This window comes from Clarias gariepinus, chromosome 25 (genome assembly GCF_024256425.1).
Source record: "Clarias gariepinus isolate MV-2021 ecotype Netherlands chromosome 25, CGAR_prim_01v2, whole genome shotgun sequence".
NCBI lineage: Eukaryota > Metazoa > Chordata > Actinopteri > Siluriformes > Clariidae > Clarias > Clarias gariepinus.
In genome coordinates this window covers 4,896,198-4,921,506 of record NC_071124.1, presented here as the reverse complement: position 1 = coordinate 4,921,506, position 25,309 = coordinate 4,896,198, and the positions used below count along the sequence as shown (strand labels likewise).

Sequence of the window (25,309 nt, the reverse complement as noted above, 5' to 3'; positions counted from 1 at the left end):
TAATTAGCTGAAGTTTTACATTATAAAAACAGTAAGTATTTGATCAAGACGAGCATCAAAAATCAGAACTCCTTCAGCTTTATTTAGATATCTATAGCGTAATCACGAGTGGTGGAAAACACGTCTTATCAGCTTTCCCATCGTCATCAGAGTGTGTGTGTGTGTGTGTGTATGTGTGTGTATAGAAAGTGGCGGTTTAGGCATCGAAAACAGGTTTCCAAACGCAATCAAGGAAACGACTTGTAGCCCTCGAAGATCAACATCTTGTTGCGCTTTTCCACCCAGACAGCACATGTTTGACAAATAAATTCCAGTAGACGGATGAGGTGACTGAAATAATAGAGAGATCTATTATTTTTATGGAGACAGAAAGATGGAGGAAAATGGGGAAAGGGCTGGTGAGGGAGAAAATGAGTCTGCAAGACTGAAAGAGAGTGCAGGGGAGAAAGAGAGAGCGAGAGAGAGAGAGAGAGAGAGAGAGAGAGCATGAGCGAGAGATTGCACATGCCCCGTTTGTGATTCATTCCTCAACTTGCGGCTGAACGTCAGAGAACAGGCAATGGAAACTTGTGCAAATGTAAATACGTTTTGGTTTAAAAATATAGCATCCTAATGCACACCACATGGGCCGCCTGGCAGGCCGTGCTCTATTTTGACGGAAGGACAGACCGAGCGAGCAGAAGGAGAGGGAATGGTAATAAAAAAATGAGGGCAAGTGAGGAAGCAAATGCGAGTGAAATTAAAAAGATGGGATTAGAAAAGACCAGAGTAGGCTTACCTTGCGCTTTCTCCACAAACATGACTTTGGATTCCGGAAGGAAGTTATGGCCACTGATGAGCATCCTTTTACCTCCTGATGCAGGATAGCTCTCCAGACTCTGCTTCTCGACCAAAGGCAACTCCTGAGCTGAACGCTGGGCTGAAAGGGAACAGATACGTGTCACTAAAAAGCATCAGGCTTTTGTCTCTTAACCTGATCTCCATCTGTCCCTTTGTGTCCAGAAAGCAATTTTTTCCATATGTACATATACAGTACCGTGAGGGTCAAAAGTGCTAAGATTTTTAACCTTTGAGCTTATTTGGCTGAAGAGTTAGTTAATGGATGGAACAAATTTATATCAGGACTTTTTTTCCACTTCTGCTCAAAAATGGCTAAAACTCTTAAATGAATTCTCAAAAGAATTGCGAACTTCTGTGGCAAATCTGTGTACTGTACATTGTATTTTGGAAGCAATCAAGCAGGCATAGATTGAGTGAGTGACACCAGAGTCCTGCAGATGTCTTTTTGATGTCCAGCCAGATCCACCAGGATTTTAGGAATTAAGGACAGACTGAATATTGATTATTGTACAGCAATTTCTTTGCATAAAATTATTCTTGTTAGCTTGATTGTTGTCTATCTATCTATCTATCTATCTATCTATCTATCTATCTATCTATCTATCTATATATATGTGTGTGTGTGTGTGTAATACTTTGAATTTCACCTTTGTGAAATACTTCTTGACGGAAAAAAAACCCTTTGTCCCAATACTTTCGGTCACCTCTCCAAAGCCTGTCTCCTGGTATTTGGGAATTTTTCAGATGACAGGTGTAGGAGGTGGGAGTATAATTACCAGATGGAGGAAATCTGTCAGTGACTAAAATCCCCCTTTTTGTTTCAGATTTACAAAAATCAGAAACAGATTTTTATTGTGTTTTGCAGGCAATTATTAATCCATAATGTTTAGAGCTTATTCCATGAAGTATTCCATATAATTAGTAAAAATGTGAAGTCAATCATGGAAGTTGTACTGAAAAAAAAAGGACTTCTTACTTGCAGTGTGTATAAGTTAATTCTAATAAAAAAAAATCTATGTTTATTAAGCTAAGCAAAAAAAAAAAAAAAAAAAAACTGGAAGAAAGCATTGTTATGAATAATTGGACCTTTATATTATTCATACCCCCAATGCTTCAGCTTTCTATGACTTAAAAGGGATTTCTCATAAACTCATTTCAATATGTATATAGTCACTTTTTGCCACTTAGACAGTGTGTTTTGTTTCTTCAGCCTCATCAGTAAACTCATTTTAGTGCTTACGTAAGCATCAGCCTGTTGTTAATTTTTAATGCCAAAGCTTGAGGCTGTTTTGGTCATTCCGCGCGTTTTCACAGCCAAAAAATGTAGCGTCAAAATTTAGTTTACTGTTTTTTTTGTTTTTTTTTTATCAGAATTTTGGCAAAGTCTAATCTTAATTTATAAGTGACAAAAGAGAGAAAGGTGTAGTCCATCTGTTTGCCCTGAAAGTAAAGGAAATCTTATTATACCAGGGCAGATTTATGGGAATGGCAAAGAGACCTGAATAACATCATGGTTTTTTGATAAGTAACAATGCATCCTCTTTAAACAACTCCAATTATGATGTCTTAAAAAATGATCTTTGCATCTGCAAAATGCCCTTTTCCTGGCCTGATGTAAATACCTAAACACTGACCAAATATACTGTAAATCTTTTAATGGCTTAGATAATGTTGTTGACTCAACATCTGCTCATGTGCACGGTTGTACACGTTCACCTACGAATAACAATTAAGAGTCATCACCGTGTGTTTTTCACATCTTAGCGTGTACTGTACCTAAGAAATGCTGCTGTAATCCTAAAGACCTTCCTGTACTTGAAACAGAAGTCTTAATCACATTATAGTCAAACTGAAATTTTTTGGGGGGAACATTTATAATCCTGTGATGGATCGGCACCCTGCCTCGTGAGCTAAGTCTCCTGGGATAGGCTCCAGGCCCCCCATGAGGGTGTATACAGCATAAAGACGATGAGTGAGTAAGATGATTTATAATCAATCTTTTAAATCTGGTTCATGTCAGGATTTCTTCGTCGTGTCATCTCAGGGATTATTTTTCTTCACATTTAGAAATGTTGTCACCTCTGCTTTGCAATAGTGATCTAAATCTACATCAAATTTTTTTAAACTGCTTGGTTTCAATGTACTATAATACAAAAAAACAAAAAAAAGTTTTACTTAGGCTAAACAATTTGATAAAAAAAAAATAATCATGAATAAAATTTCAAATTATTTGACACATTTCGGGATTGCAATTTTGCGATAGTTATCTAGGCTAGTACAAAAGAATGTGACAAATTATCACATTACAAGGATGATTGCCATAATTGCAGCTTTTCGCTTTTAAATAATTGCTTTGGTCCATATTGCGATTTTAATTTTTATACGATTAACTGTATTACGGGTACTTACAGCACTCTATGGGGTTGGATGCAGCTTGTAGAGATACAGTCCTGCCATTGGGCTGGTTAATGTGGACACGGAACACCATTCGGACTCGGGTGTTTTTGCGGCCGATGTCTGTCTCGCCCTTCCTCAGTTCAATGTCAGAGTTTCGAAGCTTCAGGATTCCAGCACAGTCGATTCTGCAGGGTGGAAGAAGCATAAGAAATCATTAAAAGTTTCCTTAATAAATTCCTTTACTCATGCTAAAAGAATAAAAAAAAAATGGGATGCGAACCAAAAATTTTAACTATCAAACTGACAAATGTAAAAAAAATGAGCATTGAAATTTTTATTGATCCCAAACTAAGTGGAGTTTTCGAGCTTTAGGGCTGATTTTGGACAAAGTGAAGAAACTAATGCATGTACTGCCTGTTTGTCTTGACTAGCAATGACATCAAGACCGACGTGTACAGTAAAATGCTAGGCTTTGTAAGGGGGAGGCATGACAGGTCAAAGTCTTTATCCCAGTTGGTGCCCTCACACCCTGGAAGAGGGACTTCCCTCCACTAGCTTAATTGCCTCCCTAGTGTCCATGGAATGGGGGATCTCTGGTGACTCTCACTGTGTTTCCAGAGGAAAAGCACATTGGACAGCAAACACTTTCTCAATGTTGGTCAAGCATCTTAATTCAGGCTTCCCCCACAAAACTTATACCAGTACAAACAGCTTCTATTTTATATTTCATTTATTAATGAGACATTTGGGTAAAAAAAAAGGTCTCATGTTTAAAGCTGGCATTAAATAAAAACAAAATAAAACTAAAGTAGAGCTAATTAAAAAAAAAAAAAATGAGAATGCACATGGGATATGGCTTATTCTTCCAATTATTTTATATCAGAGTTTCAGGCCAAGTTTCGGAAACATGGTAAATGTCAAATTTTACACAAATCTATTTTCCCCCCAGTTCAGCCAGTTACAACTTGAATACACAGTACTGTAAATACCCCCATAAGCACATAACTAGCAGTGTCTGATGTCACTCTCAGGCAAAACAAATTTGAACAGGAATATATTATAAGAGTTCATGGCCAATTGAATCATATAAATGGCTGGCGATCATATATTTTAATTGTATAATTGTATCTGTAAAAGAAAGCAAGATGCAGAGACCATCAGTGTGGGCTGACAGACATTTCCCTGAAACCAGGGTTAAAAGTGTCTCGTCTCTTAACCACCGCTAGGCTCTTTCCGATGTTAATACTTCTCTTAGCAATATAATTAAGAAACAAGGGAAATGATGGGAAAGAAATGACCTCATTTGCTTCGACGGCGGACACAGACCAATTAGGGACACTCTTTACACCTTGCATGCTCGCTGGATGGATTGAGGCCGCCGCCTCGAACCTCCCACAGGATACAAACATGACTTGTTTTCATCTTTCTATTACATAAAAATGTAATTTCAGAGAATACAAAACTATCCCAATGTGTTTCAGACTGAACGGCTGTGCTGCTGTTTTGCTTAATTTATTGTACAATTACGCGCCTTTATGATGTCAAGTGTAGACTGTGAAATGCTGTAGTGCTTATGGACCTGATTTGGGTAACATGGATTTCCTGAAGCACTGACACACAGAAACGGAGAGATGGAGAAACTGAACTGGATCTATGAGAGAAAAAAAAAAAAACTGGCTTGTGTCTTATCAACAGCCTGCTTATGGATGGAAAGACCACATCAGCCAGCCTCCACAAAACCTGGCCTTTAAATGAAAAAAGGTCCTCAGCCCACACCTTCCTGTCTGAGATTGGACCGGAGAAAACCCCCTCACTGCTCCGACATTTCAGCAGACAATCTAGCCAAGACTTATCGGGTCATCAGGACACAGAGGAACGTCTGCTCCTCCTGTAATTCAGTTAACCGTCTGATTTGTTCATAACACTTCCACGACAGATTTCTTACCCGCAAGTAGAAATGAGAGTTTGCTTAAGCACTGCTTGTTCAATTTTCTTTTTTTTTTTTAAACAAATGAAGCTGGTACTGGGTGGGGGTTTGTATTCACTTGAAACCAATGTGTTTTGCCAGTAAACCTCAACAAGTGGTGTATTACCATAGAAAACAACAGAAAAGAGAGACGTTTGAAGGTGAGAGAGGTTATGTAATGTCTGGGTTCGATGGCTTATTTCTTTTACTCAGAAGCTGCTGGGATGAAAGCCAGTGGAACTGTTGAGAATGGAAGCCAAGGAGTGCTGCTGGCTGGACGGTGTGCTGGGTAAAAGCCCCAGGGACGTTCAAGCTCTAGGTGGTGGAAGTGGTGAGGAGGGGATGTTAGGGATAAAACCTCTATAATTCATACAGCAAGAAGCAACAAACGTACTGACACGTGTAGGATCAGCATTGGACTTGGACTTGGACTTGTCAGGAGGACAGGGATCTGGGTATATGTGTAATGGGTACATTCTGGTGCAGGATAGATTCCTCAAAGATTGTTTAAGCTCAGTAAAAGGGAAGGCAAACCCTTTCTGGATTCAAGGGTCCACTCAGAGAGACCATTTAGGGAGATCCAAGGAATTTCCTTAGAAGGTGAGGGATGAAACTTTAGATATTAGATATTAATTATTTCATGTAGATTCCCTGTTGTACTGTATATATTGTATATGTAGTACAAGAAAGATATCCGACACACAGTACATCTACATACAGTACATGTATATAGTGCCATAATATGTATAAAAATTAATAGAGGCATAAATGATAAGTAAAGGTTGCATACAGATGGGACACACTCACATGGCTCTCATGTTGTTCTCAGGCAGCAGAGGGATCTCCAACACTTTGGTGTTCGATTGCATGGCCTCGTGGCTGGCTGTGGAGACTGTCTTCCCGGTGATGCGATGAACCTGGTAGAAAGCGTGTGGTCGCAGAAGTCGGTCGTCTGCCGTGCCGATGAAGAGCTGGAGCGTTAGTGGCTCACTCTCCATGTAGCCGTAGAGCTGGCAAAACAACAAAGAGAACTAGGTGAGCTCCCGAAAAAAGAAAAAAAAAAAACTCTTAAAAGAAGCCCACTCTTAAAACCCCATCTCTTCTGTGCTGTAATTATTTCAGCACACTGTGGCTAAGGCTTCCTAATGATAGCTTTTAGCCTCAGAGAGGCTCGCTCGTGTTAGCAGCACTGTATTTGTTTCCCCTGGTCGGGCTGGAGACGAGCCACATTACCTTCGACCTAGTTCTCTTTGCCCAATTAAGTGGGTTCCCATTGGGGTTTTGGGGGATTCTTAAAGACAGGTTTGATCTTTTTTTTTTCTTGAGGTTATGCAGCAGAAACTCTTTCAGAGCCTTTGTTCTGTAACACAGAAATGGAGGTTTGGTCCTGTCACGCTTCTCGTTGTGAAAATTTCTCAGTAAACAAAAAAACGTTACCTATGGAGGAATGGGTCTTCAGCAGACACTCACTCCATGGAAAATAACCAAGGTTTTAAAGAGGGCAAACATATAAATTTAACATAATCCCTCTATTTATTTTATGATGGCTGATAACATTTGGGAAAAAATTTACATTGTTAAACTACTAAATTGTTGTGATCTGACATAACCCTACGTTTTTGTTTACAGAATGTTTTTTGAATGTCATGGTCCCAGGAACTTTTTTAACATGCCTACAAAACCATTTTGGGCCTTAGAAGCGTTAGCAAATTTGTCGATTGGCTCTATACCATTTATTGAAATGTCATACTAATGTTCAGGGAAAAAAAAACTCTACAAAACCCCTTTGAAATTATTGATTTTACACTTAATGGAATTAAATAAGCCTAAGAAAGACACCAAACATCTATGCACTCTTGTTCCCAATTGTTAGCCTGATTCAATTGAATTTTGGTGACGGCAGCATTTCTGAGCATTACTTGCTATTAACACGCTGTTAGCCTCCATAATGCTGCCCTGGGGGCTTTCTGACATGGAACACAATGAGTGTTATGATTTTCATTATGGCTGGCAAAGCTTTGGGCCAGAGCCAGCGACGGTGCCACACTGAGATAAAAGCACCAAGAGAATCAGAACCCCTTACTTCAAACAGGTACAACTTCCTGTCTCTCTCCGGTTACCACTTAGCCCTTCTGCTCACTAATAAAAACCACTTTAGCGCAGGCAGGGGGAAGAACTGGTTGTTCTGTAAGTGGGAGCCAACGTACTATATGTCAATGTGTTAAGATCGCTGTAGATCTGTTAATGTACACTTATTTCTGTGGCTATCCTTGACCATGTGCTGTAAATGTTGCATGAACGTATTAAGTAGTACAGTACTGTACATGCTGGATGTGCAGAACGCGAATGCGGCTTTGGTGCAACCGTAATGGTACAACTGAATAGACTTTGGTGTAACCAGATCTTTCAGTGTGCATTGCTTCATTCTCTACATTGTGGGTGGGCGACTGGACTGCACCCTAAAAACAGTAAAAAAGAAAACACCAAGATTAACGTCCAAAACTCAATCTAATTGGGGTTTACTGGCCACATGTTCAATTGCCCTGAAAGCAAATAAGAACGACCTGTCAAAATAAAGTCCATGTGGTAAATCCAAACTGCACAGTTTCAGGTCTAGGGCTTATGGAATTTCAATTGGTGACCGAGTCAAAACGGTAAGGATGTCAGGCTAAATAATAGGGGATCTGCTTATTTAACAGACTGAGTCATCTAAGAGAATGTAGACCACATGTAACCTATGACATAATCTGATTAATGCTTATATAATTACCCCTGTTTGGGTGTGGGCGGGGGTGTCAGGGAGGATTGAGGTATTTTTGAAAAATGGACCAGCAGAGGAGTGAGAATGAGGCATTACTGGAAATCTCTGCCAACTACAATCTGGAAAATAAATAAATAATAATAAAAGTCAAGATCCTTTCCCAGACCAGTCCCCCCTAGTTGTAAGTGACACTTCTGGCATTTATGGTGGCACAGTGGCACCTTAGACATTTAGCTTGGGTCGACCCTGAGCTTGGGTTATTGTCTGTGCAGATTTTTTAGACATTCTTTTAGGGCCAGTATGGGCTTCTTTCAGGTGCATTGGCTCCTCTTATCTCTGGCTCCAACAAAACATGCTGGTAAGTGCATTGCCCCAAGTGTTTCATTCAGGGTGTATTCCTGTCTCACATTGTGACCTTCTTGCCAGGGGAAAGTTGACGAATGAACTCCCATTATACTACATTGTATGACCTCCTGCCATCATTATTGTCCCATGTAAACCCCTGGGAAAAAAAAGCCATTTTAAGAGCTGTACTATTTGCTTTTTTGCTTTTTTAACAAGTGGCCCTTTGGATGGTTGAAGGAAGGTCTTGAATGATTGGAGTCCATGTCTTGAGACAAGGAACACTGTGTTATATAAAAAAAAGCATAGCACTTAATTTGCTATGTGCGATTTATGTCTCATCTGACCCAAAATTCTGTGCTCCGAGTAACTAAAAAGAGGTCATTGTGACTAGACTTCAGAAACTGACATAAGGCTTTCAGACGATATAGTTTCTAAAACTGAATGGATTTCCAAGCATGATAAGTTATCCAAGATGAGTAATCATTCTCAATACAAAACCCATTGTTTACTAGAAGACCATTCTCAGCGTCAATCAATGAGCTGAATGGTTAAGAATGACAATTTTTATGCCAGCAATTGTTGGCTCATGATCTATCCACACTCCTGGCTCTTTTCCTCCTTTCAGAGTCTCAACAGATGTCCTGACCCTGAACGCTAGTCACATATGCTTGTCATCAACAAGGCATGCTGGGGTCAGGGGCTTCTTGAAGTCCTCGCTTCTCTAGAGAGCACTTTATCTCCAAGGTGATCTCACCAGAGGCACTCGCTCTGCTTATTATATTTTACTCGCTGTGTCACCGCAGCTAATTAGCTACAGGCCTGTTGCGCTACCAAGAACTTCTAGACAAATGATGAAAAGGGGAAAATGTTGCGAGTGTGTTTATTGTGCACTTGATCAAAACATGTAATCGGAAAATGGTCTTTTAAATAGTGCAGAAAAAATCCGACGTTTCTTCCTTTGTACCGTTTATAACACAGGATTATAGTCATTGCGCACTGCCATAGTTTTGTGTGTTCTTTCGACCAGGCATTACCTCAGTTTTTATGTGTCTAAGGGAAATGGTTTTTGAGCTCACAGGTCTAGTGGTGTAGGGCCACAACCATGGCTGGCTTCATTCAAAGCAAAAGTGACCTCATGCACAAAAAGGAAGTGATGAATGAGGTCAGGTAACTTGCAGTGACGCTGGTCTTCCTGAAAGTAACGTAACATGTTTTTGTCCCCCTCGGGCAAACTCCCTAGATTTACTTACCATATGTGTTACTCTCCTGCACTCTCTCTCTCTCTCTCTCTCTCTCTTTACTGTCTTCATCCGCACTTTTCTAAAAGACACCATGAAATCCAAACGACTGTCCAAACGGTCTGTTGGTGCCTAAGGCTGAATTTTCTTTATACAGGGTATTATATGACAAAAATCTTTTACTTAAAGAAGATCTTTTATGCAAAATTCTATAGTCGTTTTCAGACACTCTGGTGGGTCTAAAATGTGTAAGAAAAAAAATATAGTAAAAAAAAATTCTTTTTTTAAATGTTTATTATTTACATGAGCTTAAAGAAACCAATTAGATTTTTCCCTCATTGTGACCTCATATAAGAAGATACCCTGCTATTCTTTGGAATGTGTGACACTGAAACGGTTCATTTGGAAAAGGAGTGAAATAAACGGAGTATAAAGTTTCACGAAATGACAAAATCTGACTAAAGTTCAGCTGGGAAATTAACACACACATTTTCAGGGAGCTGTGAGACCTCTATTTACCTGTTTAGGAAATAATAAAAAAAGATAGCCTTTAAATTTTTTTTTTTAAGTTTTTCAATCTATTGCTGAAAAATGTGGAAAATTCCTTTGATCCGTCTGGATTTCGAGATGTGCCTTAATTATACCCACTGACGCTGACATCCGCTGTTGTAGCTTACCACAGTTGTAAAAAGTGGTTATTTGAGTTAACAAGACCTTGCTCTTTGTGCTAATCAGTCTGATCATTTTTATCTCCTAAACATATGTCTGCCACTTCACTTCGAACCATTTTTGGTTTAGATTTTCACACCGAGAAACTATTGTGCATGAAAATCCCTGGGTTTCGGCACCTGTCGGGGACCAACAGCTCTGCCAACTTTCCTCAATTCTAACATTTGACATTTGACATGACATTCTAACATTTGACCGAAGCACTTGACCTGTATCTGTATTATGATTTTTATGCATTGCACATGATTGGATAACGGCGTAGAGATTCCTTATAAAATGGCCAATAAGTTCATAGGGATCAAGTACACCCCATTGACAAACTACACCCATTGACAGTTAGTGGATGTCTTTAAAAATTAAATTAATTAATTCTTTTTTTTTTACGGTATGTATAAAATCGTTTTATTGTTGTTAAAATCTTATACATTGTAATCAGTTACAAAGGAAGAATAAAGTAGCGAATTTCATTAAAGGGTTAGACACAACTCCTAATAAACTGGAAAGAGCCCATCCTCCTTGAGAACCTCATGTTTCACACCAGGAATCTGAAATCAAATCACGGAGCGTAGTTCCTCTGACCGAGTTCTGCATATTACCAACTGTTTTGCATCAGAGAGGTCTGAGTGTCAGCCTGTGAGAAAGCCAAAATCTCTAGTACTCAAGGTCTGTTCCTACTTTACACTGATTTGCCAGTTTATTAGGTTTACAGATAATAAATAATAAACAGGCAACTCATTCTACATAGTTGTTTCCATATTACCTATGTTGCCAGTTAGTAGGCCCAAGGTATAAATCAACAGAATTACCAAGGAAATGTGCTCTTATTACGCATAACTAATATGGCTCATGACATGCTATGGAGCAGCAGCCTTACTACATCAGGTATTAGTGAAACGTCCTCTCTGGAAACATATCAGCCCTGCTGGGTCACCCAGCTCCAGGATTTGCAATGGGAACATTTGTTTAAGGAAATGAGAGGCTCATGAGTGGTGACATCAGAGAGCTACATTAAGGAAGCTATGTTTTCACTTTTTCTTTCTCTCTATTACTTAACATTATGTAACTAGTTCGAACTTCTTCCCGCTCTCGTTTCTGTCTCTTGTACTCGCCGCAGTGGTGAGTAGGAATGTCATGACTGGTCTAGTCCACGTGGCGTAGAAAGGGGGAGAGAGAAAGAGAGAGAGAGAGAGAGAGAGAGAGTGCAAGGTTGGAGGGAAGGAAGGAGGGGGACCATGGTCCATTATCACAGTCGCTCATAGGCGCTGACAGTCACCTGGAGAGGCCTCTCAGTACCAAATTAAATCTACACTCATCTAAGTCTTTTCTCTTCACCCTAGAGTCTCTTTTATTAGCTCGGCTGATTCACATAGGATTTGCTAAATGTCTGTGTGCGTGTAGCTTTATTGTAATTGGCTGCCTCAGTAATCAGTGTCACTTTTATGGTTTTCGGCAGAGTGACAATAGACTGTGGTGGGTATTAAAATGCAAATGCAAAACAAATGTCATTGAGGGCCAACGTTTAAAGCGTCCCGTGTCTAGACTGAAGATCATAGAGATCATAAGCATTGTATAAATCGATGGCTTAAAAAAAAAAAAAACATCTTAGAACAGGAGTGCCTTGCCAAACACTACACACTGACGTGTGCAGGATTCCAGTGCCCCGTGATCTAAGTGGCGGCCAACGATGCCTTACCTCATAAATCTGTGGTCAGCACCTCAGACCAATGAAAATGTTGCCGTCGCACAGCATTCTTTGAGTTACTCCATGGTTGCAATTAGTGGTTTCCCAATACCAAGGTCTTGAGTAAGGGGAGCCCCTCAAAGAAAAGGAAATCTGGGCACGGAGTGATTACTGGATCTTTACATAATAAACACGAGACAGTAATTATTTGCAATATGCTGCCTTCTTGATTTTTTTTTTTTTAATAGAGCTGTCAACCATACTTCATGGGGATTCCAGTAGATTTACTGGTGAAACATGTTTTCAAAGAGAAAATGTCTGATCCCTAATGCATTTCATTTCTTTGTCCAAACCTCAGGCTTTGGAAAGAGAGTGTTCAAGTAGTACCCAAAACAGAGAATCTATCTACCCGAAAGGGAATCAGGTTTCCCCATCACCCTCGCTTTCAGGTACAGTTCTAAAGTTTAACCAATGCCAAGTCTTTAAACCATCAAAACATAGTTGTAACTTATGGGAATACTAACTGAGTTACACTTTGGTCTTCAACAGTTTTTAAAACATAGTTCCATGTAATTCAGCACTGGCAAACACTCACAATATTCATTTCAGATTGATGGAAAACCCATCATTCTTGAGGTGCTCAATCCCTCAAAGGTAGTCCTTGAGATTCCTCTAGAATGCGTCCAAAAACCATCATGTAGATGTTGGCAATGAATTTGGAGCAACAGTGTGCCTTTTCCACAGACGGACATCGCCCCAGTAGTATTGCGGTTGGCAGTAGTTAGTAAAGAGGAAAAGTGGCTACAGGGGTCAGCTTCCTTCATAAAAAGCCAAACTGGGAAATAAAAGACGCGAGGGGATCAGGGACAATGAGGGAACGGTTAGCCGGCAATATCCTTGTCTAAGAGGGGGAAGAAGATGTCTACCAACATGGGGCATCTCCGGTAAGCCTTGGTCTCCAGTCTGCCAGTGGTGTAGTGTATAGGGAGAGTGATGTCACCTCTAGGAAAGGAACTTTCCTAAACAAAGGGAAGTCTGTGTGTTTGGCAGCGGTGAAAGGGGTTAGAAAAACACCTCTGCTCATTACGGCAGAACCTCAATGATAACTAATGAGTATGCCGAGGGGAGAAGGGGGTTGCTGCCATTTTTTTTTCTGTTGGTGTTCCAGCTGTTTGCATCACATGACAGAAAATTAAAATACAACCCCCATGTGATCGCTATACAAATGATGTGTGATGTGGCTCTGTTTGACAAGGGATGGGCGCCACTGGTGGCTACCACTTTGTTTGTATTCTTGTTTTTTCAATGCTACTCTACAGGAAAGTTGTGTCACCACCACAATAGAAGCAGTGTGTGTGTGTGTGTGTGTTTATGTGTGTTGGTGCATAAAAGAAAACATTTTGGAATGAGTGTCAGCTCATAGATTGACTTGGGAGCCCTTTCGAGAGATGACTGCCTCAACAGAAATTACACAAGCAATGAGACGAATGCCCCTGGAGACACAGCATGGTAGCATCAGCTGGGCTGTGGGTCTCCTGTCTCTCTTTGCCCCATATCATGCCCTACTCCTCTGTAGGAGCACCACTTGTGCCTAGGGTCCTTAATCAGCAGGAAGCATAGGGTCCCAGAGGGGAAGGAGCTCTGCCGAGCCTCAGCTGGCTGCCTGTTGATTCCCTGCGCCCCACACCCTCTTCCCTCATCCCCCCTGCTGCTGTTCTCCATGGCTGCCACCCACCCGCCCAAAGCCTGCTCTTCATTACTGCCTTATCCTGGCAGCCATGATGTGAACGATGCTCCGGCAAGGAAAGTAAGTAAGTAAGTAAGTAAGTAAGTAAGTAAGTACAGGGGTTGGTTGGGGGAGTTAAAATTACAACCCACTCTACTCTCAGCTTTGGATCATCTACGATAAATGTTGGCAAGAGTTGAAGCATGACTAAGCTAAAGCTCCTTTCTTACAGCACTTCTCTCTCACTGGACCGGATTGGCTAACCCAGACAAGAGAGAGCAGCGAGTAAGCTTCTGCTGTCTGCTCGGGAGGCAGCAGGCTGACGAAAGCCCTCGTATATCTCCCCCAAACTGGAGCGGTTAAGGCATTAAATCACAGTGAAGAAAAGTAAAAGCTGAAGCATGATAACAATGCGAGCACGGAAGATGAAGTGCGTCACCGAAGTGGTATTTTTCAGCTTTCGTTCTTTTAAAGAAACTCTAATCACATTGTACAACTAAAACATACTCCAAAATGGAAATTCTACTGTTTTAAAATAGAAAAAAATGAAAATAAAGCAATTTGTGGTTTCTGCATAAATAAATGAAGCTGACCAGAGACTGAAATACTATATGGTCAAAAGTTTGTGGACACCCGATAGCGCTTAGAACAGCGAACTTTTTTTTTTTTTTAAATAACCTATTCTATTGGGGTATTACATGTTTCACATATACCACATCACATGTTTTGTTATAATAACCTCTACCGTTCTGGGAAGGTTTTTCATTTAATTTGGACACATCATTGTGATTGTGCTCATTCAGCTGCAAGAGGCTTAGTGAGGTCAGGCAATAATGCTGGATGATGTTGGGTCTGTGGCGCAGTTAGTGGTCCGGTTCATCCCAAGGGGGTTCAGTGGGAGTATGATCAGGGTACTGTGAAGGGCAATCGAGTTCTTTTACACCATTGTGTTCATGTAGTTGTACGGATGGGGGGGGTGGGGGGGGGGGGGTCGGGGCAGATGGGGGGCATTGTCATGCTGGAACAGGTTTGGACCTTTTAGTTTCAGGAGAGGGAAATCTTAAAACGATAGCATAAAAGATATTATAGAAAAACTTTGACCGTCCAACTTTTGGGGAAGTAACACATATGAGCATGACAGTCAGGTGGTTACTTACTTTTGGCGATGTAGCGTAAGCCACAGCATATGGGTGCCGGGGTTTATATTTGTTACCAATGGTACTACACCCATGAGAGATGGATGGCACTCTTGGCAGTCTTAGTCGTGTACAACTCTCAATCGCTGCCATGTGACAGGCTACACTGGTTAACGTCTACCTCCCTGCAGGCCCGTGTTAACAAACTCAACCTCAGCATCGAGACATGACTTCTACTGGGGGGAGGAAATGGATTATAAATAACACCTGAGAGTTGATGAATTAGGTTTGAAACTGGCTGGGCGGCAGCTGCTGTGCTGGGAAGTGAAAGTGCCCGTGTTCGACTGGGGAGAAAATAAGGGTTTGGAAAACAGCTGCAATGCCTTGACTACTGCCTTTACCAAGAGACGGCAGCACCGCGCCAGTGTGTCTGCGTCTGAATGTATTACATTATTGATTTCACGGCCACACGCGCGTCACTCCCGACCACATACACACACACATGTAGCGTTGCACTTTCAAGTGCACTTTCCACCTTGGATAAACCAAGACGGGAATTAGGGGGCTAAGTTCAAGACAGAGAAAAATAGAGAGCGCTTTTTTCTAACACGTGTTAGGTAATGCAGGTGAGAGTGACGTGGGCCCCATAACCCCTGCCAAACACAATAGTTAGAGGCAGCGCTCTCACCCCACAGTAATTGCGATAATATGCGCCACTGCAATTCGCTCCTAGAAACGGTGTAGTTCGATTGACTTCGGACTTCACGGGCCATTAATAACACATACACACCAGCATCTCACTCACAAATGTATACACACCCTCTTTTTCTTTCTGTCACTCTCGAATGCATGTTTACCTTTATTTAAAGCTCAGATGGTCAGCCAGACATTTTATAAAAAACAGGGAGAAAGTCATGTGTAATAAAACAGTTTCTTCATTTCGGAGTAAAGGCAGAAATAATAATATATATATATGTATATACATATATAATATACACACACTATGTGATGGGAACTCGGGATTGCAGCTGTGGAGCCATAAGAAAGGCAATAGTCAGTGAGACTAATCAGAAAAGTAGGCTTCACCTTGCAAGGGAGCATAAAGATTGGACTTTGGAACAATGCAAAAAGATCACTTGTCCAGACTGACCCTGCCACAGAGCGATGTGCGTGTCGTGGTACGAGGGAAAGAGCATAAAGTGATGCACCCATCATACATAGTCCTCACTGCATGGCGGTGCTATCAACTGGGGTTGCTACAGTTGCTCAGGTCTAGGCTCAGCAACGTTATGTGCACTATGTATAGATGGGGTTCTACACTCAATACTAGCTCAATCCATGTGGCTGATTAGACAGAAATGACTGTAGATGTTTTCTCTTGTAAGATTTTCTGTATAGCAGAAGAAAGGTTAGCATACCTGCACCACAGGGTGCCCTCCTGACAGGGCCTTCACTGCTCCTCGGCTGCCCTCCGTCTCATAATGGGCACGGTGGTGGGATTTGGGCTGCACCTCAATCTGCAGATTGTAGGGACCTGAGCAGGACGGCAGCTGCCAATCAAGAGCCGGCAGGGACGGGCTGCCAAATCAGAGGACAGAGCACTTCATCAAGATTTATGCATCACACACACACATACACATATACACATACTCCACTCACAGACAGTCTCGCAGGCATTAATCGGATGAGTGAAACCAGATTTTCGGCCTGCTCCGGCAAGCGCACAGGACCCGGACCCCTTCGTTTCATCATTGTCTCTAATCTAATCTGGCGTAGTCAAAGTCTGACATACTTAATTTTCAAAGTCTGGCAGCTAATTGTGGAGGGTTTTTGTTTGTTTGTTTGTTTCTTTTAGAAGAATTAATGAAAGAAGCATGCGCTTAATTTAAAGTGTACCATGCATTCTATCACGATCTGACAGCTCATCAATCTGGGTCTCCACAAAAGTGCTCATGCTTTTAAGTGGATGAATTCGGTTCCACCAAAATTATAAAACTTTTTTAAAACATCATAATAAAATAAAACTAATAATAATAATATATATGTTTTGTATTGTGTTTGTGATTCACTGTTGTCCTAAAAGAGTAAGAGATGGGAGAACACGTTCCCACGTGAAAAGTCAGACAAAGCACACACACTGACGGAACAAAATTTCACCACACCCGGATGCCTGGACGATGCAACCTAAATCAACACAAACGGACACAATCTCAGGCATCCTCTTGGAACTTTTCTGTGTGTTTGCTGACCCGAAACGAACCGGCTTTCCTTTGCACTTTTTATCTGCATTTTTATCTTCCCTTTATCGCCCTAATGCGTCTGAGAGGGAAGGGGAATCTGCAGCCAGTACCACCAGGACTGACACCATCACTTCCTGCTCCGCACTATCACCCTCAAACACTTGATTTCCGACAGGAAAGTGTGCCGGCGGAGGAAAGTTCGCGCACACATACACACTCGTGCACTATGACCACAGGCGGACCCAGAGGCCTGTTAAAAACAGTAAAAACAACAAAATAATAAAGTCATGTGTTGGTGAGTGTTTATGTGTGGGTTGCTATAGGAACTGGCCCACAATGCATTGCGCAACCCTTTGAAAAGTGATTTATAAAATACGTCTCCTGTCTCTTACTCTTAGAATAAATATACGATCGACTAAATAGAATAAACTGGTTTTATTTTTGACACCAAGGAGGAGACTTTGTCTGCATGTAAACTCAAATTATTCATCGGCTCTGTAACCCTGTGTCTGAAGTCCATGTGTCAATAATCCTACCTCAAATGTTTAAATAGATTCAATTCTGTGTACTATTTTTCTCGTACCTGAGGTAAGGTTTGGGCTTGGGCCATGAGTATGGGTGAGGTGGCACATCCAGGAATCCTGAGCAATAGCTCTCTTTCTTGAATGGCATGCAGTTGGAGTTGCTATAGTCCTCCTGGCCTAGTTCTGTGCCTGCATCGTCATTCGCCGGCTCCACCTTCAGACTCATGCTGGCATTGTGCTCTACACTGGTCTTCCGACTCTTGTTGGGAACGCCATCTCCGAGATCGGGTAGGCCGTCTGTACTGAGAGCATTGATGGCTGCCACGATGGCTGAATTGGTGTACTGGTTAGTGGTTCCCAGCCAGCTTTCTTCGATCCTTGGTGAACCTTGTGGTGAAGCCCCGGGAGAATGGTTGGGCGAGATGCCTGGTGCGTGCCCATAAGGAGTGCCGCTGAAGCTATACTTCCGCTTGCCATGACTTCCGATTTCCTCGTTGGGGGAGTTGGAAGGGGACTGACGAGGGGACGGGCCAGCGGCATGCCCATGGGGTGGGCAAGACAGCATCAAAGAGGACGATCCTTTAGGCAAGACACACGGTGACTGCCAGGGTGAGTTTTGGGGTGAGTTTTCATAGTTGTAGAAACCAGACTCAAATGAGGCATCAGAGTTGCAGCTGCTTGCTGGGCTCAGACTGCTCGGGTCACGGTACCCATCAGCGCCGGGCAAGGTCAAGGTCACAATGTTGACTCGCTTAGCCACAGGGCCCATGGTGCCACTTTGTTCTACCTCTTCCTCAGGCATCTGGCCATAGGACGTTATCTCGATCCGTGGCCTCTCCAAAGGTGGTGCACCATTGGGACGAAGTCCAGGGAAGTAGTAGTTGGGAGCCATGGCGCTCTCGTGGAGTCCGTAGCTCGCTTGGTGGCATGATGAGACTGAAATAACGGGGCTTGATTGAAGACTGTGGTACTGGGATGCCAGGCAGGGGTTGGCCATGCCAAGTGGGAGAGACAGACTTACGTTTGGTGCATAGCTAAAAGCCTCTGCAAAGAGAAAAGAAAAAAAGATGATAAGTTAAAGACAAAAGTCTGGCTTGTTTATTAGTGAAAGATGGAGAAAGTAGCAGGCTTACTTTAAAATGTACTTTGGGGCATGGAAATTTCTTTACATGAGTATCATAGAGAAAGTAAAAAAGTATGTAAGGTCAGCTCAAGGAGATAAGAAGGCTGGTTATAGGAAATCCGACATAAGTTCTGATTTAAGTTCTTATCTGCATCTAATATCTATTATCAAACATAATAAATTCCAACCATCACCCCGGGATTATTGATCATTTGTAGCAGTTATTTCAAAACCTGTGATGTAATTATTTCACTCGAACCTGGATCGAAAGCGTACAAAATGATTAAATGAGTAAAAACAAAAAACTCCCTATCATGACCCTGTCTTCGTACTCATTCAGGTTTCTAAAGAAAACACTGCGTTCTGTTTGCGCAGTGACGCTTTCTTGTGGCCGGCCCCTTCACCTCAATCTATATTTGCTAACTGCAGCGGTACGCAACCAGGGCACCACGTGAAATGATGAACCTGTCATGCACCACAGAATGCGTGGGCAGAATGACTAAAATTAGTGTGTGACAGACTATTTCCAGAAGCAGATACGCTGAAAAAAAATGCTGTCACTCTTGAATAGATTTTGTGGTTACAAAAAAAAAAAAAAAAAAACTAAAAATGTTTTTTTATAATAATTTAAAAAAGTTAAAAAGCAATTGAAAACAGTATGATTTAAATAAAATAATCTTTCTCTCTCTTTCTTTCAGTTTCTTTTTCTATCCATCTATCAGTCTCTGACAATCACACAAAACAGCAAAACAGCACAAATCAACAGTTTTTGATGAAACAGGAATAAAATTAGTCGCAAAGGTGAAATATTAATATATCTGTATAATAAATACAAATTAATTAATAATTAATAATAAACATATTTACTAAATAGAAAAACATAAATTTTTAATTCTTTGCAAAAATAAATAAACTAAAGAATTAGTATTTCTAACTCAAAGTTTCTCAAAATAAAAAAAACAGATTTACTCCTTGACACTTTATCCACACACTCACACACACACACACTCTCTCTCTCTCTCTCTCTCTCTGTCTATCTCTCACTGCCACCTGCCCAACACACCTCTCTCCATTTCCATCTCTCCTCCTCGGCTGCCGTACTCAAACAGAAAGCTGAAATCAAACTCTGGCTCTTTATGGCCGGATCCCATCTTCGGCGTCTCCGGGAAGGAGTGTGTAAGCGCCGCTGTGTATCAGCAGCTCCTCGAGCAGAGCAGTGCAGTGGCTTTTGACATCCTGTTCAGTCAAACCAGAGCTCTTATCTCTTCCTTACTCTTGTTTAAAAAAAAAAAAAAAAACACCTGCCGCCTCATTCTCAGGGTTCTCTCGCAGCTTGATCCGCCCCTTACTAGTTCCTTTTTCAACTTTGAGGCACTCTGTGATTCACAAGCACTCTGCAGAAAAGAGCAGCAGGTAGCTACGGCTGCGCACGTCGCCTACATGCACATCATGCACACGGGGTTTTCTCTCCTCGTGGCATGGCGTGTTTGCATTTCGAGCTCAGCGGAGCTGCTTGACAGGGAAGTGAGCTAGTGTAGATTGCGTAGCCGTCCACCACATGCATGAACGCATGGGGGAATAAAGCAGAAGTCTGCCCTATGGATGGAATTTTATCTTATGCAAACTGGCCTACAGGAGAGCATGGAGGTTTTTTTTTCTTTTCTCCCTTCTTTTTAACAGTTATCCACTGGACTGACTTTTGGGGAGAGTCAGCCTCTTAATTGTGCGTCTGGCAAAATTATGGGTATCAGAGACAGAGGTTTGGGCAACAACATGGGAAGAGGGGTGCAGAAAACTGCCGCCGTCAGCAGGCTGAAGCGCTGAGACAACGCACACACACATACACCCACACACCCACCCACACGTGGGCTCAAGTGCTGATGCGACACACATGCATACCCAAACCAAGCAGTCTGCTATCAATTATGAGGCTTAAAAGCAGAGGGCTGAAACGAATAATCATGCTCCCCTCGCCACAGTAATGCAATCCCCCAAACCACACATACAGACAGAAGGAACCCCAAATCGACGCACAGCCCATGACATCAGTGCGCTTTAGTTACTGGAGTAAGCGTAAGAGACGGAGATCCATCATCCTTTATAAAACCCTTGATACGCTACGATTCCCGTAGCACCACGCCAAGCTTGCGTCTACTAACGAATGATGCGATGTCGAGTCTGCAGTCCTGTCCTGATCCCAACTGAACTCTCGAGACTCTCGAGTTAAGGAAACAGAAAGAAAACTGAGGCAGCAATATTGCAACACATTGATGCAACTATCACAGGCACGGGCCGTTCTATTTGTGGCCGTAACAGCTGTGCACCCATGCAAAATAAATAAATAGATAAATAAATAAATCGTAGGTGTTATAACAGACTGCTTGTGGACTCATGACTGACAGCGAGAAAGAAGCAACTCATTAACGGCTACACAGCACACACATTCTAGAATGCAATAGTAATATTCTTTTCATTTCTATGTTCTATTTTGAATGTAACCAGAGGTTTATGATTCTATTAATGCATGCAGCTTGCAGGAGTTTCGAATATCACGCCATTAAATAGTCGAAAAAACATTAAAAATTCTATTAAAAGTATGAGCATGATGTTAATTTTTCTTTTCTATTCTATTCTATACTAAAGTCAATATAGTGGCACTGACCCTATTAAGTTTCAGTATTGATAATGCATTAATAACAGGATTGACATGACATTAATACAAACTGCATTTCTATTCTGTTGTATTCTATTCTATTCTGTTCTTGTTCTACTTTAAATTCAATATATCAGCATTACCTTTCTTGTGTTTCACTATAAATAATGCATGAATAAAGGATTTGACTGGAAATTGATTAAGAAAAACTGCATCTCTATTATATTCTCACTCACTCTCTATACCGCTTATCCTGCAAAGGGTTATGGGAGTACTCAGTATTCTCATCATTGTATCTCGAGTACTCAGGGCATGAGACAGGGTACACCCTGGGCGGAGTGCCAATCTATTGCAGGGCACACACACACACACACACACACACTACGTGGATTTTATGAAGCCAATCAACCTACTTTCCATGTCTCCGTTCTGTGGGAGGAAACCAGAGTATCTGGAGGAAACCCACCAAGCAGGGGGAGAACATGCAAACTCCACACACAGAGAGTCAGGGCGGGAATCAAACCGTCGACACTGGAGTTGCAAGGCCCCAGTGCTAACCACTACACCACCATTCAAATTCAATATACAGTAGTGTCATTGGCTCTATTAAGTTTCAGTATTGATAATGCATGAAAAAAGGAATTGAAAGAGGGCGAAGGAATTAATAGAAATTCTCTTTAATTCTAATATTAATATTGTGGCTGCCATTGTTAGGTGTTAGTGTTTATCCATTAGATATATGAAGAATAATAAACATTTAACAAGAAATTAATATGACTGCGTTATTCTATTTTACTCTACTCTATCCTCACTCACTTTCTCACTCATTCTCCAACCTATAATGGGTCACAGGAGAGGACTAGGCAAGGTACACCCTTGATTGGGTGCCAGTCCGTCGCAGGGCAGACAAACACACACTCACACACACACAGTTTGGAAGGGCTGGTTAGTCTAATCTGCATGTCTTTGGACTGTGGGAGGAAACTGAACGACCTGGAGGAAACCAATCCAAGCTCAGAGAGATCATGGAAACTCGACAGACCTGAAGGTGGGACTATAACCCTTGACCCTGGAGGTGCAAGGTCACAGTGCTAACCATTATTCTGCCCTGTATTCTCTTCTACTTCCAATTCAATTAATTGTTACTGGATCTATTAGGTTTTACAATTGATAATACACAAATAAAGAAATCGACAGAGAATTAATAAACACTGCATCTTTAGTCTGTTTTGTTCTTTGCTATTTAAGTTTAACGTGTTAAACTTGGAATCTTTGGGATTTCAAAAGACATCAACATGAAATGAATCCTAATTGCAGTTCTATTCTATTCTTTTTTCTCTTTTATTTATCGCATTCTATTCTCATTTAAAGTAACCGTATCAGCTGTTATATAATTATAATTTGATGTCAGTAAATTTTAAAGATTCATTATTTTTTAATAAAAACCAAATTGTATTTGGCGTGAGCATAACATTAATTCAAACTTTCATCTTTGTTTAAGTCCAGCCTTAAAGCAAAAGCCGCTTTAATGGAATGACACTCCTAACATCTGCAATAATCATTTCATTATATAAGACGATTGCATTATTCAGTCAACAACATCTCGCTTACAGTCCTAATGAAAACTTTAATAAAAAAAATTAACTAGAAAACTACAGTCTATTCTAATCTGTGCGTCTCAGAACACAGACTTGCCCAAGTCTTGCATTAGGCAGCTTATCAACGTATTGCAGTGATTTTATGGTATTTGTTTTCCCATTGAAAACTCAAAACTTTTTTGACAGGAGCAGATAATATAATAATGCCACTGTCTCACCTCCGCGTTTAAATAGCTGCACTTCGGATATGAGTGCATTAATCGGTCATTAATACTTAATCAGTGTGAATATGCTTAAAAAGCCTGATCTATTTTTATTCCTAACTTGTGTGTTCACAGAAGTAAAGCACAACCAAAGTGTGGAGTCTCATTCTGTCTATTCTATCAATCCTGTACTGTCCAATAGAATACAATGTTGCATCCTTAGCCAACGTCTGAAGTTTATTCGAAAAGTATCAAGTCTGTTTTCTTTAATCTTATTCCATGTACTGTATGATTAATTATTAACAATATATATATATATTTTTTTTCAGAATAGGATAAACACAATGCATCAGCATCAGGTTGAGTTTAAAGCAGGTGATATGCAATGATCTTTCTCTCTCTCTTACACACACTCACACACACACACACAGAGGCGCGCGCACACACCTTCCTCCGCAGACTTCATGCTGTACCGAGCGGAGCAGCAGAGCTCGGGTCCTCTCCGTTTGCCCAAAGCCGGCCGGGTGAAGTTGGCGCTCGAATCGGGACGCGTGCACGCAGACGCGGGCATTCACCCTGTCGACACGGGAGCGCGCAAACTTTAAAAAAAAAAAAAAATCAAAAGAAAAATATAAATTAAAAATCTAAATAAGTCGAGCGACGCTGAAGTGAGATCTGGAGTGAGATCAGTGTAAAGTGTGCATCCCGGATCCGCTGTGTGTGTGTGTGTGTGTGTGTGTGTGTCTGGTTACGCGGTCAGTCCGTGCGCGCTCTGGCGCTGCTCATCATACTGAGGCTCTCCGTGTGTGTATGTGTGTGTGTGTTTTTTTTTTTACCGGCGTTGTGTGACGCGAGTGTTTACGGAGCTCCCGCACCGCGCCGTATTTAAACCTGGAAAATACCCTCCTATACCACCCCCACCCCCCCTCTCTCTCCCGCCTACCGAATCCCACGCGCCGCCCTCCGGTTACTGACGGTCGCGCCCCCCGGCAGCTCGCGCTCGCGCGCTCTCTCTCTCCGGGAAGGGATTCCGCCTGACATCAACATTCCTACTGCCACGTCCGTTATTATTATTATTATTATTATTATTATTATAAGTGATTCTTATTCACATACTGTATTTGACTATCTTTATTCTCTTGAACGTATAACGGTGGTTCAATGCGTCGCCCTGCACCTCCAGGTTCCAGGTTCGATTCCCCCCTCTCTGTGCATGGAGTTTGCATGTTCTCTCCATGCTTGGTGGGTTTCCTCCCACAGTCCAAAGACATGCAGATTAGTCTAATTGGCATGCCCAAATTGCCTGTAGTGTGTGTGTGTGTGTGTGTGTGTGTGTGATAGTTTGGCACCCCATCCAGGGTGTACCCCACCTCATGTCCTCTAAGTCTCCAGGCCCCCAGCGACCCTGTATTCAGGACAAAGCAGTATAGACGGACACGTCATATGAGGACATGACACTTTCACCCAACTTCATTGTCTCTATTGTCTCTTTTAAAACAACGGAAAGCAACTGTAACCAAGACAAAGCAACTCCCCTCTGGGATTAATAAAGTCCTTTGAATCTTGAATCTGTATACTGTACAGTGGTCCCTGATTTGTAACTTAAATTTTATATAGGCCTATATATATATATATATATATACAGTATATAGCTGAGCACATTTTCCCAAAGCAAACAATAACAAGTTCAGTAAATGCGGATAATCTGTTCCATCCACCCAAAAAACATGACCAAAAAGTCCAAGTTTTGCATTTAAAAAATCTCAAAACGTTTAGAAAAGACATATCAATGAAGTAAAATGCAAAACAAACAGACATTAAACCTCTCTTAACTTTTTATTATGATTGTAATTTTTTTTCTTGCCATATGGAAACAGTACCATTTAAACTATGTCAAGTTCCAGACAATCAGAACATAGAATACAGAACACAGTATTACTGACTTAAAAAAAAATTAATTTGCACTTGCACATTTTCTCTGTACCATTCTTGTTAACTTTCTCTGGACTCATGGTGCTATATCCTCACTAAATCGTGACAGTAAAAACTGTTTTTTCCACTCATGCAAACAAGTTTTGGCTGGCTACCAGAGATGTGTGAAACCAGAGAATCGCAGGACTTGTATGTCAAAACTGCTTCGTATGTTGAA

General features: G+C 41.4%; 1 protein-coding gene across 2 annotated transcripts in view; it reads right to left on the bottom strand.

The window, feature by feature from the left end:
• LOC128512774 (nuclear factor of activated T-cells, cytoplasmic 1-like) overlaps positions 1-23,731 on the bottom strand; it is a 63,542-nt gene extending 39,811 nt beyond the window's left edge. The window contains exons 1-6 of one of the 2 annotated variants that reach the window (XM_053486187.1): positions 23,608-23,731; positions 17,643-18,627; positions 16,238-16,397; positions 6,011-6,213; positions 3,250-3,422; positions 779-919 (exon numbers count right to left, since the gene is read on the bottom strand). In XM_053486187.1, coding sequence (XP_053342162.1) covers positions 779-919; positions 3,250-3,422; positions 6,011-6,213; positions 16,238-16,397; positions 17,643-18,627; positions 23,608-23,731 — 1,786 coding nt within the window. Of the gene's footprint in view, positions 1-778; positions 920-3,249; positions 3,423-6,010; positions 6,214-16,237; positions 16,398-17,642; positions 18,628-19,769; positions 19,961-23,607 lie in introns of those variants that run through there. The other variant, XM_053486188.1, reaches the window with a different exon arrangement.
• Positions 23,732-25,309: the final 1,578 nt, after the last annotated feature.